This window comes from Sparus aurata, chromosome 9, assembly GCF_900880675.1.
Source record: "Sparus aurata chromosome 9, fSpaAur1.1, whole genome shotgun sequence".
Classification (NCBI taxonomy): domain Eukaryota; kingdom Metazoa; phylum Chordata; class Actinopteri; order Spariformes; family Sparidae; genus Sparus; species Sparus aurata.
This window is the reverse complement of record NC_044195.1, coordinates 10,625,640-10,644,273: the sequence shown is the minus strand read 5'-3', so window position 1 is coordinate 10,644,273 and position 18,634 is coordinate 10,625,640. Positions and strand designations below refer to the sequence as shown.

Below are 18,634 nucleotides of genomic sequence, written 5' to 3'. Positions count from 1 at the left end.
CCTCTGTAGTAGACATTTCCGTTCGGGCATGCGCAGTAAAGTTACGTGTCAGAGAAAGAAGCTATCGGCTGTTTTTGTTTTTGTGATCGAGTGAAGCCCGGCGAGACGTCCATTTCCCGCTGCTGTACCACCCTTTCAACCGGGATTTTGACTGAACTGACGAACAGAGAGATACTATGGGTGCCCGTCCGAGCACCGAGGCCGAAAGGGAGCCGCTTCTCACCCCCTCTCACGCGGAGACAAACAGTAACCCAGTAAACAGCAGGGTGTACGGCAGAAGATGGCTGGTTCTGACCCTGTTCTCCCTGCTGGGACTGATGCAGGGGATGGTGTGGAACTTCTGGGGTCCCATCCAGAACTCGGCCGTTCGCGCCTACGGATTCGCCAAGGCCGACATCGCGGTTCTGGTGCTGTGGGGTCCGGTGGGTTTCGTCCCCTGGCTGCTGTTTATGTGGTTAATGGACAAAAAAGGTGAGCTGGTCTAATTTGGTACACTGTGTCCTACATTAAAGTCACGGTGTTTAAGTCCTCGTTTCACCCCCTAAACATGTGTGAGGGTGTTATCTACTTGAGTTAATTACAAACTCATGATATACTGATAACTGTGATGGAGAACTCACTCAACAAATCTGTTGTGTTACGGGACTTCCCACCCGTGACAGATTTATCTGCATACAGTCAGATTAACGTGGTGATGTCCGATGTCACACTGTGTTCTGTTTATCTCTGTGGCTCTGTGACTTCAGCAGAGATTCAGCAATAGCTGTGGTCCCTGGTGGTCACGTGATGTATCATGTTGTTATAGAAAATGGTGCGCCCCCCCACAGCAGGCAGACTCTCACAGGCATACACGTAATTGGTGAGATGTAACAAAGTACATTTACTCCAGTGCAAATCTGAGGCACTTGAGTCATTTCTTTTCATGACACTTCTACTTCTGCTACATTTCAGAAGGAAGTATTGTACTTTTAACCTTCAGTTGCTTGACAGAGTTAGTCAGTTAAGTCTAGTTACCTTATACATGACTTCCTACATTGGCAAAGAGCATATATAGTATGAACTTTTGTGATACTACGTTTGCCAGTATATATACGACCAGTTCAAATGACTGGCCAATCAGTTAATTGATTGAGAAAATGTATTGACAGCTTTATTTTTTTAATGTATAATCCTCCAAGTCATTTTTCATGTAAAAGATTTATGATTGCTCCTCAAATGCAACGTTTTGCTGCTATTCCCTTTCATTATTTTGATCAATTTAATCCATTTTAAATAATTTCACATTTTGTTAAATTGGTTAGATGGAACAGAATTGCAAATATGTGACTTGGACTTCTGGCTATTTTCAGAGGTTTTACAAACCAAACAATCAGTTAAATTAATGGAAAGCATAATCAGTAGATTAATCCATCATGAAAATAATCATTAGTGTAGTTTACAAAATAATTCAAAGTAGCTCCTCCTCAACAAACTTAAACAGTACAATCTTAATTTGTGAGCAACTATGGCACTCAGTAGAGGGCATACCTCTGCTATGGCCCAACAGTCCAGTTGAAATCAATCGAGCCTACTCCAGTGTCAAACTCAGAAGCCTTATCACTCTAAATTTAACTGCTTCACGATAACTTAAGATCACCAGGTCTACGTTCTGCATTAAACTGTACTTACTCATGGATACCAGCCACCTAAATATACCTGTTTTTTCCATCAAGACCCAAGCCTTATTGACTTAGAAGTTAATGAAAATGTTGAAAACGGCCTATCTCACGATGTTAAAAAGAGAGAGAAAACTCCTTTTATCTCGATCAACACCAAAAGTTAATGGGGTCTGTTCTGGGCTGAGACTCATCCTCCATCCAATTTTCATGGAAATTAGTTTTGTAGTGTCTGTGTAATCCTGCCGACAAACCAACCAACAAATGGACACTAGTCTCCTTGGTGGAGGTAATCATAGTAATAACAGTCCCAGAGTGCTTATGTATATATATACTTTATATTAAATTGTTGGTGTCTCTGTTTCTGTTAATATCTGATAAACTAGTCACTTTTAACAAACCTAGAGTCTGAGGTTCACACCATTATTTCTCCTCCTAAAGGAAGGCACCTGATCACAGGGAGGACAGTAGCTATGTGCTGATATCAAAACTCTTTTTTTTTTTAAACAAAACCGAATGCAGAAAAATTTCAAATTAAAAATGAATGCATTCATTTTTAATTACCTTCCCAGTAGGTTGATTGTTTAAATTCAATGAATAATGAAACATAGTAGAGATAAAAATTATGTTCAACTATAAGATAGCCTGCCTCTATTTACATATCTTTTTTCACCTTTAATTTGAGGGATCACCATCCCTAATATTGGCATCCGCTCCAAAAATCTGGTATCGGTTGAGCTCAACTTGGAGCAGCAAATGTTTGGTAGTTTTTCATGATCACTTACTTAAACAATAAAACGCCGAACAGAATTGATCAGTTGTTGAATAGGATGATTGTCGACACTTGGTTCTACTTTAAATTCTTTTTACAATTAATACTTTCCTTTAAGTGCAGATTTGGCAGTTGTGTTAATTGAAATGATTGTTGAAAATGTTGGCAGTAAAAACAATGGGTTGATAACTCTCACTTTTTTAAATGAGCATAACCCCATGCCAAAGTGTTTTCCAGTGTCTAATGTCCAGCATCAGAGTTGGACGCATGTGAGAGTTAAAAGTGCTGATGTAGGATAAGAAACTCCTAAATGGCCTTTAACTTTCTTTCTTAATTTGCACTGTTCTTGAAACCACAGAGCATTTATTGAAGTGCTCTTGACTTCAGCTGCTGAGTCAGAGCACACTCCACCTAACCAGTTCCTCTACATCACCTGACTGACACGAAGTAGTTTGTGCCCCGGCTGGACTGTCAGATGACAAAGACAGTAACAACGCCATAACAACATCACAGTAACCAGGCTGCTGATGAATTAAAGACCGCAGGCAAAGTCTGTCCCAATAAATTACACAACTCGTCTTGTGATCCTGATTCATCAGTAATTACATGACGTTTTTCTGGATGTTTTGTGTGCCTAACTTAAACGTCATATCTGCTGCTTTCAGTGAGCAGTAGAAACTTCTTACTGACAAGACTTAGTAAAGTGACATAATCCAGCTGTAGATTGCCCTCGTACTTAAGTTAATGCTCAACTTTAGACCGGTCTTGCAGCTAATTCTGCCCCGAGTCACATATCGAATTAGAGCGGCTCATTCAGCACTCACAAATTGTGTTAAGCCACAGGGTGAGCAACATAACATCCAGAGGTTTCAACAGGCTTAGACTGTCATCTGTGTATGATACACACACTCCCTCTCTCACACACACACACTCACTGGCTCTGCTCCAAGTTGCCAGAGGGGAAAATGTTTGGCATCCCTCTGGGAGCTCCCCTCCCCACAGGTAGAGACTGTTAACGATCAACAACGCAGAGCTGCCATCCAAGGGCTGCAGTCTTAACATCGAGTCATATGTGATGTATTCATGGAGTAGTTAACCTACATAATGTGCTCGGTGTATGGAATACATTAATGCTGAAGTTACAGATTGTGTCAGAGGGAGCTAACCCACCCATTTAAATGTGAGTTTGTAAAGCTTGTGAGTCCTGCTTGCAGCGGCTGGCCTTCAGGGCCTCTCCAGAAAATAGGTTACTGACTTCCTGTGTCACTAAATACAAATGCAATGTTGTGTAAAACATAAACCAGCATACCTCCAAGAACATTATTATGAGATGATACTGCAGAAATAAAATTGGATTAACTGATTAAGATCTGTTCTCACTTGTAAGAATTGAATCTGCTGGGAGAAAACAATGAAAACAGAGAGAGAGAGCTGAAATGCTTTAGACACTTAATTTAAGATTTGACTGTATTGGTTTCTCTTTGGATATTAAAAAACAGATGCAGGGCTATTCCTGATAAACATTTTATTATGACTTATTTTTCTGTAAATTAGTTTGCAAAATGTCAGAGAGCCATGGATAAACGATTTGATTGTTTTGTTGGACCGACACACTTACAATGATATCAAACAAATAAGTATCAAATTCTCACTTATGACAAGAGAAAATTTGATACCTTTTGCGTTCTAAATGACGGTATGTAAATTCTGCTGCTAGGGGTCTTTCAATCAAAACAATCAAAACATAATCCCTAATGAGTTATCGTAGGGAATCTGACAAATTGTTATAATTTGATTGCTTTCTGGTTGATCTACAAATGGAAGGACAATGGATATTGAAAATCTGGAGTAACATTGAGCTGTATTTTTAAGGTAAAATCACACATTTGCTAACCTATTAACTATCATTAGGAAACAGCTAACATTAGCATATGATAGCTTCCTAGCTTACATTACAGTTTGGTAGCAATTACACAACACAACAGGAAAGGTGTAAATTAGTGATTAAAACATCAATGCACAACTTGGACTTGGTGTTTTACTTTAAAATATGGCCTGAGGTCCCTCCAGATATCACTTTCCGTACTCTGCTCAGTTGCTCTCAATCAGGAAGTGGTGAAATGAATAAAGTTTGTCAGATTTTTTACATATACATTACTTGTAACCTTGAACACAGCCGTATACATTCGAGTGTAGCATCAGAGGAAAATGGCCTCTGTATGATTATAGACTATAGTTATTATTGTTAAACAACCACAATAGGCAATGAAGATATATTTTACACAACTCAGACATAGATGGTAACAGACAACGTAATGTTTTAAAGATCTATTAATCTACGCTACATATGCCACTTCCACGCATCACCCGAAATCATCCCCTTTATTGTTTTAGACGTTTTAATTAGAGCCTGACCTGATGCCAATATTAGGGACATTTGGATATTGATAACAGCCGCCTATATATACAGATTTGTTTGCTTTACACTTTTTAGAAACAAGGCCTACAGTCACTGCCTCTTTCTCTCTATGGGAGAAATTTGGGGCAGTGTTGTGTGCCTCATTCAAGGTCACATTAACACTGGTTGAAAAGGGAGTGGGGTTAGGGTTAGGGTGCCCTACTCATTTACTTCTGCATGTAAGTTTCTCCAGTTGATCTAGAATCCAGCTGACAGTGTGCTTCCTGGCCCTGTAAGTCCTCTGCTGCTCCAGGCATTTTGAAAGAGGAACATCCAAGGCGTTTAAACAATGTGATCAAAGTCCTCAGTTGGCTTTCCCAACAAAGGCATCCATGACTCTGAAACCTAAATGTAGCGGTACAACTAATTCACTTGATTCTATCATAGTGTTATTATATTAGACAGTGATTATAGGGTCATCATGCTCCAATTCAAATTAACAATGAAACAAAGCTTTACCTAATTCGGCTCTGGCTGAAGCTGTGTTTGATTCAAGAAAGAAAGAGACAATTGACAGGAAACTAATATCCTGCTAATGGAGTTAATGACTTGTCTGTCCGTACGGGTTGCCACTGGTGACATGTCAATATTTGATGCAGCAGAAGGCAGCGTGGAGACAAATAGCTGACTGCATCTCCACTTTGATAGAGGAAACAGCCTGACAAACTCCTAACATGAACCATGAGGGTGTGTTGGCATTATGTCAGTGACAGCAGGATCAGCACAATTCCTCCTCTGCCCTGTTTGACTCATGTTAATTTGTATATACAGTATATCTTATTCACTACATTGTGCATTGATCTAGTCAAAACTTCAGCGAATGATAGCTCACATAAAAAAGTAGACAGGGAAGCAGATAACATTTCTTTAACCGGGCATCATGTGGGTGAAACGGAGAAGAGAAACTTCCAAGTAGACAGAGAAAGTCGCTTCGTCTGTTCTATTGCTGTCACACATGCGACGTTAAAGAAGGAACTGCGGGATTCCTGTTGACTTATTATTGACCACATACATTCCTACTTACCAGAAGGTTAAATGACAGAAACACCTCTCTGCAAAAAAGCAATGAAATTCTACAGGCCCAGAAACTACATCCTCAAAAAGAATAGTAAAGTCAAATCAACATCTGTATTATAGCTTCAACGAGAACTGAACATTACAACATTAATGAGCGGCGGATTTATTGGACAACTGCTGTTAGACTGCGACTTAGTGTAGATGCTTAGAAATGCAAAGGCAGCTGTGGCTCAGGGGTAGAGCCAGCATGTTGTTATTGGAAGGTCAATGATTCGATTTCTCAGCATGTCGAAGTGTCTTTGGGCAAGATGGTGAATCCCACACTGCTCCCGATGTGCTGGCTGGCACCTTGCATGGCAGCCACTGCTATCAGTGTATGAATTACTGTAAGTCGCTTTGGACAAAAGCTAAAATTCCCTAAATGTAAATGTAAAAATTGCCATCAGTTCAATATACTCAAAGTGTTTTGTTTCTTTTCTCTATATACATCATTGTAAGTTGAACCCCTTAAGGTTTGTGACTATTTTTTGCACAAAGCAAGCAGTTTGAGGAAAAACCTTAATCCCATGAACCGTACTTTTTTTTTTTTCGTTTTAAAGACTAATCACAAAGACATACTGAATAAGAATCAATCGTTTAACTATTTTCCCTTCCATCACCCTATCATGTGTCCTCCAGGTCTGCGGGCGTCCCTCCTCCTCTCTGGATTCCTCATGCTGCTGGGTGCAGTTCTAAGGAGCGTCCCACTGACAGACGAGCATCTCAGACGATGGTAAGACTCCTCTGTAAATGTTATGCCAGCAGATGGTTCGACGGGGCCAGTGTGATGAGGATCCTTTGAAAGGCTTTGGAAGGGAGGCAGCGAGTGACTCGTGATCTTCAGTGCACTCATAAGCCCTCCATAATTTACATAATTTGATTTATTAGGGAAACTTTTTCCATCAAACTGCCACAACCAATTCTGGAGCAGCTCTGTACATCAGTTTATTGGGGGAAAAAAAATGGAAAAAAAAAAAGAGATAAAGTTGGGGCTTCTCCTTGTTGAATGAGTTCACCATGATTTCTGATGTAGCTGACATGTTTAGTGGATTAGTGGATTAGTCAATTCACGGAAGATGAATCCACAGCTATTTTGATAATTGACTTTTATTTTTCAAGGAAAAATATCAAATATTCACTATTTTTTGCTTCTGTGAGGAATGTTATGATTTTATGCTCTTCTTCATCACATAATGATGAAGGTAAACTGAATATCTTTGTGTGTTGGACTGCTGCAACGCTGTTGAAAATGTCACCCAAGGCTCTGGGAAATATTAACAACAATCTCCAACTCCTTCTGACATTTTACTGGTGAAATGATTAATGATAATTGAGAAACAAATTGCCACATCAGCGGCTATTGAAAATAATCCTTTCATGCTCACGAAGATGATGATCTTATGTCTGTCACCAACACATTGAGTGATAATTATGTTCAACATATTAGTTGAGCATGCTAATATTTGCTAATTAGCTCTAAGCACAAAGTACAGCTGAGGCTGATGGGACTGTCATTAGTTTTGCAGTAGAGTGCCAAAAGAATGAATCTTATACAAGGACATTACATTAAGCCTGGACACAGTGTTGGAGGTGGAGCCCCGTTTATTCCTATGAAAGCTGCTCAGTGGCACATGAAGACAAAAAATCTTGCTTTCCTGTATATAGATTGACCATGATCGATCATGTTGTCACCAATAGAGCATGCATACTAGAGATCTCCGCCGACCAAGCTGGCTAACTTCCAGTTTAGCACCTAGTGTTAACTAGGAATGAATTATGAACTATGAATAGAGATAAAGTGATTTAATTTTGCAAGTCTTTCTAGACTAAATTTTACAGGATTATAGGAATGGACCAAATTCTTACAGTTGAATTAGTCATTTCACAGGGGTTGTGAAGCTCAAAACAATTATCCACCATTTCACAATGTTCACTAATGGGAAATGTTTTTTTGGGCCACCACTGAAAGTTGCCTGCGAAGCCCTGAGCTCTCCCTGAGGGCTTGGTCCTGACCCTGGACATAATTTAGCATTTTTGCGCTCCCTGTTATCTCATCTCAAAGTCAGTGGCTTATGTTGAATGGGTTTTCTGTTAAATGGCTGAAATACAGTCTGTGGTTAAGACAGTAACACTTGACAGATTTTCATGTTTTATTCTACAACCTAAACTACTGACCCCCCGTTTGAATTCTAAAGCATTACGTGTGTTAAAAACGGCAGTTGCTAACAAGTGTCTAAATGAGACTACAGAGGTTGTCGGGGACATTAAACATCATCATAGTGAACACGGAGACTCATCTACTCACTTGTCCGTCTTTACAGGCTGACTTTAGTTACGAACTATTCAAACTATTCTAACTATTCTTACTCTAACTTTACAGCTTGTACATCTGTTTATAGAAAACCTGTATAGTAATTGTGTAATAAGACGCCTAGTGGTGGTGACGTTTATGTCATGTGGCCGTGATGTGGTCTTTTTTATAGCCTAACATGAGCTTTTTACTGCTAGACATTTAATTTATACTATTTCTCATAAATATTTATTTGACATAGAGGTTATTTTTGTAATAATCCACAATCCAATTCAAAAATCCGACAGATGGAATGCGATGCATACTTCAGTTAGCTGCAAAATTATGCCATCCCTGCTGCTCTCTATTTGATCAAAAATCAAAGTATTGGGCAAATAAGATTTTGAAGAAAAGTGCTAAAGTTAAAGGTCCAGTGTGTAATCAACCAACCGAACACACCTCATCTCACCCTAATGTAGGAACATGGTGGACTCCTATGTAGAAATACAAGTTTCATTCTAAGGTAAAGAAAGCACATACATTTGTAGTTTATACCTGATATGAATATACACATATTCTGGCTGGCTGCTAGCATGATCGAAGCGTGAAGTCTCAGCAGCAGGACGAACCTCAGTACAACATGTCTTGTGAGGGAGTTATTCCATGTACCGCTATATTGATTCCAGTCGAGGTCCTTTCCCTTTCTTCAAAGTAGGGGCATGTAACTGAATACAAGGACAGTCAGGAAGTGTTTGACTACCAGAGAACAGGCTGCTGAAAGACAGCTCAATACTGTGTGCAGTCTATACTACTTTTTGATGTCCTTGCTGCCAGTTTCCCCCCTTATCAGACAGCAGGAAGACAGGCTATCACTGGAAAACATTCAAAAAAGAAAATCCTATTATTTTCAGTGTTTCATTTTCAGTTTTACTCATGAGCTCACTGTCCCTCTTTTAGAAAGTGCAAGAGCTCAGAGAAGGTCATTTTAATTATACTTTGCCTTTTGAAAATGTAATTTCATTGAATATTTCTGAGTGGTAATCTGTCTAATGATTCCTGCTGGGCTCCACAATGAGGCGGTATATCATAGAATATCAATACGTAGAGGGAATCCTGTTTCCACAGAATGAGCCACAGATCACCTTCCCTCCGTGGATTTGAGGATTTTAAAAGTAATTTTGTCCGCCGAAGAGCAAATAAATCAATTTTGTTTCTCTCTCTGTCATAAGAAATCCATTAGTGCAGTGAACGCTAATGGTACAGTGTGATACAGGCCAAATGTAAATGTATCAGGCAGAACAAGTGGTAGAATAACGATTCCCTTGTGACAGGGCATATGTTGAAAAATAGAATTTACAATTTGTTTGTTTACACCCTGAATGTATTGGCTCCCTGTGTGGTTGTAGCATTCTGTATTTGTGTCGTCCTCACAGCCCATACTGATAGCTTTACAGGCTCCTTCCACTGCCTTGAATCAAGAGCGGCGTCCTCTCATAGGAGCCTACCATTCCAAAATGTACTGTAGACTAAACATGTTTGGCACTTGTCTCATCTCAGGCTGTTAACCTTGTATTGATCAAAGTAGCACTGTTGCATAATGTGATCCTGGCTGTGTTTTACAGTGGCAACTTTTCCAGGTCACACAGGACAAGGGTCTTCTGGAGGTTCTTACTATAAAGGGGAAGTGAAATTAAAATGGAAAGAAAGCTGCAGTTACACAAGAAACGTCTTGTTTGGATACGCTCAGTGCAGGACTGTTAGTGGGTAAACTGACAAAAGCTGCGTTTTCACCAGAGTATTGACGGTATATTAACCTTTGATCCCGTCCCTAGCCCATAATGATCTGTTTTGCATTCCAGTGCGGACAGGACTCTTAAATGTAGGTTAGGTTGTTACTGGCCGGACCTCGAGGGTGAACCGCTTTCACTGTGGAGAGGAGGCTGGTCTCATCTCTTGAGGAGCTCCTGCGTTTATTAAGGGATAAACTGTGACCTGTAATCTACATTACAGCTAGAGTGACATAATATAAAAAAAAAACAAAACGATACACTTCAGGAAGGTTTCAGTTGGAACTGGATGTGTGTATGGAAGATTTCAGTGTCTTGGACAAATGAGTGAAATTCCAGTCGAATATTTTTTAATCGAGCTTAAAAACAATTCGAAGAGACCACTGATGTTGTGCACCACCAAACCAATGCATCGCTGTTTGACCAGCTGAGAATGAGCCTCAACAGCAGAGGTGGATTTCATCGTTCGATGTCGAGATTCAGTTCCTATCGGTCAGTTCGGCAGGAAGAATCGTTCATATCGTTTGTTTGTTTGTTCGATCAGTCGCGTTTCTGGTACAACGTAGTTTAGCGGTGAATCATGTAATGCACAGTTCTCAGCTCCTCGTTCTCAAACGATCGTGCTAACGGTCAACATAACACTGTAGTTCAAGGCAAATACATAGCTGCTTCATGATTATGTGTACATTTAGACAACCAAACAGTGGATAATGTGCATATTCACCTTGACATTAAATTGACATGTATTGAAGGTAAGCCAAGGGTGACTGACCGACTGAACGAGAACGATGAGCTACGAACGAAATGAAATGTTTGTTTTTTTCATGGAAATGGTTGCTATGCTTTCCTGTTTCTCATTGGCTAAAATTCGACGACTGTGTCCGAGACTCAGCACACGATTGGCTGGCTCTCAGTCCTCTTCACCACTCTGATAACTAAACAGTGAACACAGCGACTAGTCTGTGAGAACAAAAGAACGAACGAGAGAGAAGTGAAACGTTGAATCAGGTCAGTTCGTTTGCGTTAAAGAGTCGTTCCTTCGAACTGTTTCGTTCGCAAATGAGCCATCTTTACTCAATAGTCTGCTTTGTTTCTCTAGAAAAGCTTACTGCACCTTTTAATAGAATTCATATTGTCCTCAGTAGTGTTTGTCAAAAGTATTGAATATTGATACATACTAATACTGGATATCTGAAATGGTTTCAGTACCCCTAATGTTGTGTCTGTGTTACACTGTGGTATCATATGGTTTTGAAAATAAATATTTTTTCAAGGTATCATATTCACGCTAGTGCTTGGCAGGAAATTATTTTGACTACAGATTCTGACCAGAGAGATTCAAGTATGTCCAAGTTGTCATTGTCGGATAACAGAAAACCCGTACCTTAGCTTTACTCGAAGCGTCTGTCCGGTACAAAAAACAGCATCAGTAAGTCTCACTGCTCCTAAATCAATCTAAACAACAGGATTTATCAGTTCTTGCTGGCAGTCGAGCTAAAATGCGCACAAAGTTAAAGGTATATAACCAGGGACAGATCTGTGCTGTTTTCCCATTGGATGGTAGGGACAACCTTTCACAGTGTTGACCTTCAGCTCTTTGGATTTGGTATTTAAAGTAGAAAACAAGATCGCACAGTGACGGATAAGATAACACAGCAAATGTTAGTTCTGACACAGTTGGGCCTGATTAGCATATTAAATGTAAAAGGTCAGAGTGTTTGAAGTTGTGTTTTAATGAATGACACAGTGGATTATCTCAGTGAAGTGCAGTCTGATAGATTGATGCAGCTACCTGTTTCACCAGTAGGTGCCACTCTTTGCTTTGCAGAAGTGGATGTGAAACATGATCAGACTGTGAGGGCTTTGTTTAGTGACCTGTGTTGCTGCTGTGTGTGCTGGCTCTCATAGAACATATATTTTGTTCCTATCAGAAGTATGGGCTCAGATGATGGAGACGGGGGAGAGACCTGACAAAACAGCTCAAGTCGAGCCGGCTCCAGACTTTTTAATGTGCGGAGTTCAAGGGCATTGAGAAAGCGATCAAACACACCATTTGAGTTTCCTGTTCCCCTGATCAGAAGACAAATGGCGACAGTTATCCAGGTAGAAGTTCCCCTGACAGGCCCCAGCAGAGCTTGTGTTTGTTGTGTTTGAGCTTTTTCATGTTTGATAGGTGATTACTCCGTTTTCCTTTTAAGATATCCTCTCGAGGAAGTGAACGCCTCTTTGTTTCGAGTTTTTAAGATCCCTTTCAGGTAATCAAAGGCAGTCGTGAATTTGTGAGCAGTGGAAGTTTCTCTCTTTTATAACAAGAATCTTGTGTGTGTAGCTGCTAAAGTCACGCTGGCAAAAGAACTGGGCGTTTTGTGTTGTTTGGTGAGTTCAGGAGAGGAAAGGCAGCGCTGATTGAGTGGTCACTGATTACGCCTTGTTGTGATCAGGGCTGCTCTCAAATCAAAGCCATAACATTTTACCCTTCTCATTCTCTCCTGTCTCTCTCTCCGTCTGTCTCTCTTATACATTTAAATAAAGACCAGCTGTGTGATTAGTAAGTGCCAATCAGGTAGATCTTAGTCTCACTCAGACACCGTCTGATTGCCCATCGGAACACATTGTGGGTCCCGCAGCAGGCTGTCCTATTACTGTGACGATTGCTGTGGTGTCATTTTCAAGATACAATTGGCCTGGCCTTTTTGTGATGGCAGAACTGGCCCCTCAGAAGCAGTGAGAGGATTTCACCACAGCGCTGGCTTCTTTGTCTCCTTCTCGATCAGTTTCCGCCTGACAGGGTTCATCAATACTGATTAACTTAATCATCGCGTTGAAAAAAGCGGCACCCCGCCACAGTGCAGCTGCCCCATGTGACCGCTCATCCCCACATTGCTCACCATCCGTCCTCATCAGCTGTCACATTAAAGCCAATTTTCTTGGTCACATCCATCCTGAGAGCATACAGTACGGCCTGGGTACTTAGCTTCAACAGTTTCAAAGTTCCTACCAAACTTTGTAACACAAAGTTTTGCAGGCTGTGAAGAGCTGAAAGATGTCATGTGCACTGACAGAGGGACAATGTTATCATTTAGGTTTTTGCTGAAAAACAAATGAGTTGTATTGAAAAAATGAATGATATCTGGGGTTAAGGATTTAACACTAGGTCACAGCGTGCAGCATTTAGTGGCAACTACAGTGAGATTGCAGATTGCAACAAACAGATGGGCCCTTGCCTCATCATCCTCTACAGTGTGGCTTAAAATGTGAAACAATGCAAAAGCCCCCCTCTAGAGTCAGTGTTTGCTTTGTCTCTTCTTGGCTACTGTGGAAATATGGAGATGCAACATGAGGACCCACTCACTCTGCACATATTCACTATTCTCAGTTTCAGGTGATTATACACAGATGAAAACATCATTTTGAAATCAATATTATACCTCTGCCCCTTAATCCCAATAAGTCCTACACACTGCACCTTTAGTTTATGCTGCGTGTCTTTGTTGCGTTAATGACTAGTATTTGGACAAAGTGGATTTGAGTTTTGCGGGTGGAATAATGGTTGATGCTAATGAGAAGATACAGTACAGCAGGTGGATCAGTCTGGTATCTGGAGCCACCCCAGGCCTAAATGAGACTGTAATCACAGGGTGCGTTGCAAAACCTAACCAGCATATTTGTGCCAGTTGGTGATGGTTTCCAGTACATTTCAAGTCAGTACAGGAAACAGCGCATTCAGTGGCTCAGTGCAGAAAGTAAACAGAATAGCATGTGTTATCACCAGCATTGCAAATAATGCGAAAACAGTTTTCACATGACTGAAAAAAATATGTAGGAATCTACTGTACTGTAAACACACATAGTAGAAAATGAAATCAGTTCCAAGCTAGTTTAATATTCAACTTGTCATTTCAGTCTTTTTTTAAACGACAATGACAAACTGTAATATGAGGATTTTTGCAGCTTTTCTCTGTCATTTATGACAGGAAATGAAGAGTTTTGTTTTTTGACTGTTGGTTGGACAGAATAAGCAATTTAAAGATGTAACTTTTGGGTTTCGAGGAACTGTGATGAGCATTTGTCATATTTCTTTAATTGATTAATGATGAAAATAATCAGTGGAATAATCGATAACGAAAATAATCATTAGCGCAGCCCTATTGTACTGTCTCAGCTTACACTTAAAAGCTGTGAAAAGGTTGGAATTTGTGGCATGGCCAAGCTGTAGAGCAGTGGATCAGGTGACGTCGGACAATCAAGAGCTAATGATTCAGATGTTAACCTCTTGATAATGTCCTCGCATTCACATGTTGGAAGATGTTTTTGAGGACTCTAATGTGGACTGCGATGAACAGCGATCCTAGGAAAGCCTTTTGGATGAGAGATGAAACGTCTTCAACAAACTGAAACAAGTCCAGTTGCCGACGATACAGCACCTAGATTTACCATGACCTGGATGACTGAGCACCTTCATCAACATTTTATAATATAGTCCCTTTTTCAAGTCATATAGTGGCTGAAGACAAGTCAAAAGCATTTAAATGTGCGGTAACAAAATTAACACAATTTTAACATTGAATAAATTGCGACCTCATATCCGTGCTGTTAACATGTGTTACACTCTTTTTTTTAATTCAAAGGGTCTGGTTACTCTGATATTGGAATATTGTGGCATCTTAACATGATAACTCTTTGCCGTCTGTGGCATAAATAATTTAGTGGTATCTCCGTAAAACAAAAATATCCGGACAAATGAGGAAATAATGATTTACAGACTGAAATGAAAATGACAGGGTGAAACCCGGTGGAGGATATATTTGATCACATGTCTCCATCGTCTTCCATCAGTCATATTAAGATGGAGAAAAAAATAGCGCAGTGGCGATTGCAGCAGTGTCCTGACACTGGGTTCACCCATCTGCTGCTGAGGTGATTCACTTGGTACAGAAATGACAGAGAGGCTGGATGTGGAGGAGTCAAAGACATGCCCCGCTCCTCTGCGGGTGACCAGAGCAGCAGACAGAAGGTGATTAACTAGGTTTCTGTGTTCCGTTTGAATGTCATATCCCACATATGATCAGAGTGGGATATCAGTGCGTCAACATACTCGTAGATGCAGTAAAGACCAAGGCGCATGAAATAAAAGTGTACAGAGAGAGGGAGTGGGATGAATTGAAAGTATTTTAGGAGGTGCTGGCGTGTGGGCTGGGATGTGAGCAGGTCTGAGTCGTGGGAAGATGTAGGGTACACAAGTTATTCTCCAATCAGTCTGTAACCGACCGCCGCACTCTGTATTCTGTCATGACACATTTATGTATGAACTCCAGAGTCAATGGAGTGCCAAGTCATAAAGAGTTTGAGGCGAGAGAATTGTAAGCATACTGGAGAGTAAAACAAACTGGTGTACGCCAACTTTAAGTCTAAACATATTGCTTTCTGGTTTTTGCTGGGTTTTGGGCTTCAAAGCTTTTTTGGTACCAAATTAATTTTGTCTGTAGCACAGAGTGTCGAAAACTGCCAAGAACCAAGAGCTGGCATCAGATGTCTGCTCAGATTTACAACGTTGTTGGACTACATTTCATTTACTTGCACTTTTTGTTTTGTTTGTTTGTTTTTTGTAGACAAGCAGATTCTCCTAGGTTATTATATGTTGTATATGGTATCAATTTTATATCATAATGATACCAGCACCTTAATTTTGGTGTATCTACACTGTTACTATTTAAATATAGTTGTCTTCCTCACACAGGTTAATTTTCTGCGTGGTCATAATGATGGTTTGGCAAAGACACTGATGAATAGCAATGTTAGCAGTGTGTTTTGGGGGGTCACTCGTCTCACCCTACCCTATGATGGCCATTAAAATGACAAAAGGCCCTCTCTAGAGCCGGTGTTTGCTCTGTCTGTTCTAGGCTACTGTAGAAACATGACAGTGAAACATGGTGAAACCTGCTATCTCTGTTGATATAAAGCTCACTCTAAAGAATCATAAAAATTTTTTTCAGGTGATTATACACTGATGAAAACATGATGGTGAAGTGTATATTATGTTTAAATCCTAGACACTGGACCTTTAATCAATATTTCTTAATGATTGTATTTTATAAAATGTGGCAGGACTGATGTGTACACTTAATTTACTTCACTTACCTAATTGGTGATATGGGTCATCCAAATTGTTGTTTCCAAATGTTTAAAAGTGTTAAAGTTAACTTGATTAAACTTCCAAACCTCCAGGTTTGTCCTTCCAGCCTGCACTCACTTACGGTGAATAAGAATCAGCAGACGTTTAGCTGTCAAATTCACAACCTTAGCGCAAATATACACTGAATATTTTTACGTACCATAAACTCTTAATTAGCCCCAGATCCGTCCTTGTCCTCTGTCTTCCCCATCGTTTTCTCTCTCTGCCTCTCTTCTTCTCCCCGTCTCTCTGCTGAGCCATCTCGGACTGCTTTAAATGAATGGTGTCTTTCCTGAGCTCATAGACAATCAGCCGCGCGCTGTCTCAGGTGGCTGGCTGTATCACTCAGACAGTTCTGGAAGGGGGGGAAGGTGGTGAGGGGTCTGATGGCATCAGGGGACATCTCAGGCTACATCAGCCTCACACCGCGCAGTCTGAAGGTGCTCAAGTGAGACTGTACAGCAACTCACACTCTCTCAAGGGCAGCTTGTTGCCTACATCCTCAGAGATGATTAGGCCTTATTTCCATTACCCTGCCTGCCATTGTACCATCAGATATTTCTGACAAATATTTGATCATTTCATGTCTTTATGTGCTTATTTTTCATTATTAAATACAGTGATATGAGGCGCAGTCCTGCAGCCATGTTTGATTGTTTACAGTGGTCGACCCCTTACATTGTTTTTTTTTATAAACAGGATCCTCACAAAAGAAATGCTTGCAGGGTTCCAGACGCCCTGAATGACCTTGAATTGGATGATACACTTCTCCCAGTCACGTACGAGTCGTAGACGATGAAACAACTGACCACGATGTCTTTGAAAACAACTTTTGATCTTTCTTCAGTTTACTTTTTTTTCATTTACCGATCGATGCTTTTTGAAGGTCATTGCAGTTGAGCACAGCACAGAGTCAACCCTTTTCAGAGACAGACTCAACGTCATCACAGTAACTGCAAGCAACTGAGCTGAGAAAACTGGATTTGCCACATCTGTTGAACTGTCAGACATTGATTAGCCAGATTAAGTTTAATGTCTTGGGTGCCTGGTCTCACCGTTAGCATATGCTAGCGTAGTCATTATTCTTTGACATGAGACTGAAATTAGTCCCCGTGTTGTGGAAGATTAAGAGTGGGAACCCTGCATGTAGGGATGGAAATTGATAAGATGTTAATGATACCAATGCCATTATCATTAATTCTGCTTAGAGGTTCCGACTCAGTATTGATTCCCTTACTGATTCCTCATCAATTTTTGTGAAGCTCCTTGTCTTCTTCCTACAACTTTCCAGCACCATAGACACTTGAGTTCGATGTCGTTCATCACGGGATGATGATTCTTGATAATCTGATAGTCCCAGATGTTTATGCCTGCTGTCACATCACTTTCTCCCAGCGTGGTGTGTGATTTTATTTTGTGTGTGATTGATGTTGTTTCATGGCTTGATTTGAACCTATTTTTCTCCTGCTGTTTCTGTAACAGGTTTATACACGGAGGTCAGTTTCTGAACGGTTTAGCCGGCCCAACAATAATGAGCGCCGGACCCTACCTCTCCACTACATGGTTCGCCCCTGACCAGAGAGCCACTGCAACAGCCGTGGCCTCACTCTTCTCCTACCTGGGATCTGCTGCTTCATTCATAGTCGGACCTCTTGTTGTGCCAGCCCCCAATGACACCCTGACAGGAACCACGATGGCAGCAGCGGTTTCTGACAACTCCATCCGGGACAGGATCCAGCTGGTTATGTATGCAGGTACAAACAGCAAGCAAGAGCCTCTGAGGGCACGGAGGATCAATAGCACATCATTTCAACATCATGTCGGCGCTGTCAAGGGACATGAAAACACAATCAGGCGAAGGGATCCAGGAATTTTGCACCAACACCAAAAAAACCCCCCAATTATAATCTTCATAACCACCACTCTGAAAAATAGATTACTGGCACTGTTATGCTTTACTGATTCAGAAAATTAGAAGCATGCTGAAAAGAGAAACAAGCATGCTGTAATAGATTGAGCCTGCAGCTTTTGTTTTACCGAAAGGTAGTATTTTTATTACTTTCTAAAGGACAAAGCAGACACATTTTAAGACCCAAAAGTTCTGAAGGTCATCAGTAGAAAGGACAGGCGTACATCTTGTCTAGTAGACTGTTTCAGAGGACTTTACATGTCACAGTGACCTTTTTTTTTTTAATGTCAAATTAGTCTGACGGTCTTATCTATGGAAATGACACGTATGACTCTTTTATCTGTGTCGCTGTGCAGAGCTGGCTGTAATTGCTGTGCTTTTTGCGGCGGTCCTGCTCTACTTCCCGTCACGCCCACCGATGCCTCCCAGCGTGGCCGCTGCAAGCCAGAGACTCAGTTACAGAAGCAGCATCTGCAGACTTCTGAGGTAAAACCACACACACATACATGCTGACACACGTAGAGCATACACACAC

At 40.7% G+C, this 18,634-nt stretch overlaps 1 protein-coding gene across 1 annotated transcript in view; it reads left to right on the top strand.

Moving 5' to 3' along the window:
- Positions 1–42: 42 nt before the first annotated feature.
- Positions 43–18,634, top strand: part of slc49a4 (solute carrier family 49 member 4) — a 62,036-nt gene continuing 43,444 nt past the window's right edge. The window contains exons 1-4 of the mRNA XM_030428488.1: positions 43–471; positions 6,581–6,674; positions 17,673–17,944; positions 18,456–18,585. Of these exons, the coding sequence (XP_030284348.1) occupies positions 177–471; positions 6,581–6,674; positions 17,673–17,944; positions 18,456–18,585 (791 nt within the window). The 5' untranslated portion in view covers positions 43–176. The remainder of the gene's footprint in view (positions 472–6,580; positions 6,675–17,672; positions 17,945–18,455; positions 18,586–18,634) is intronic.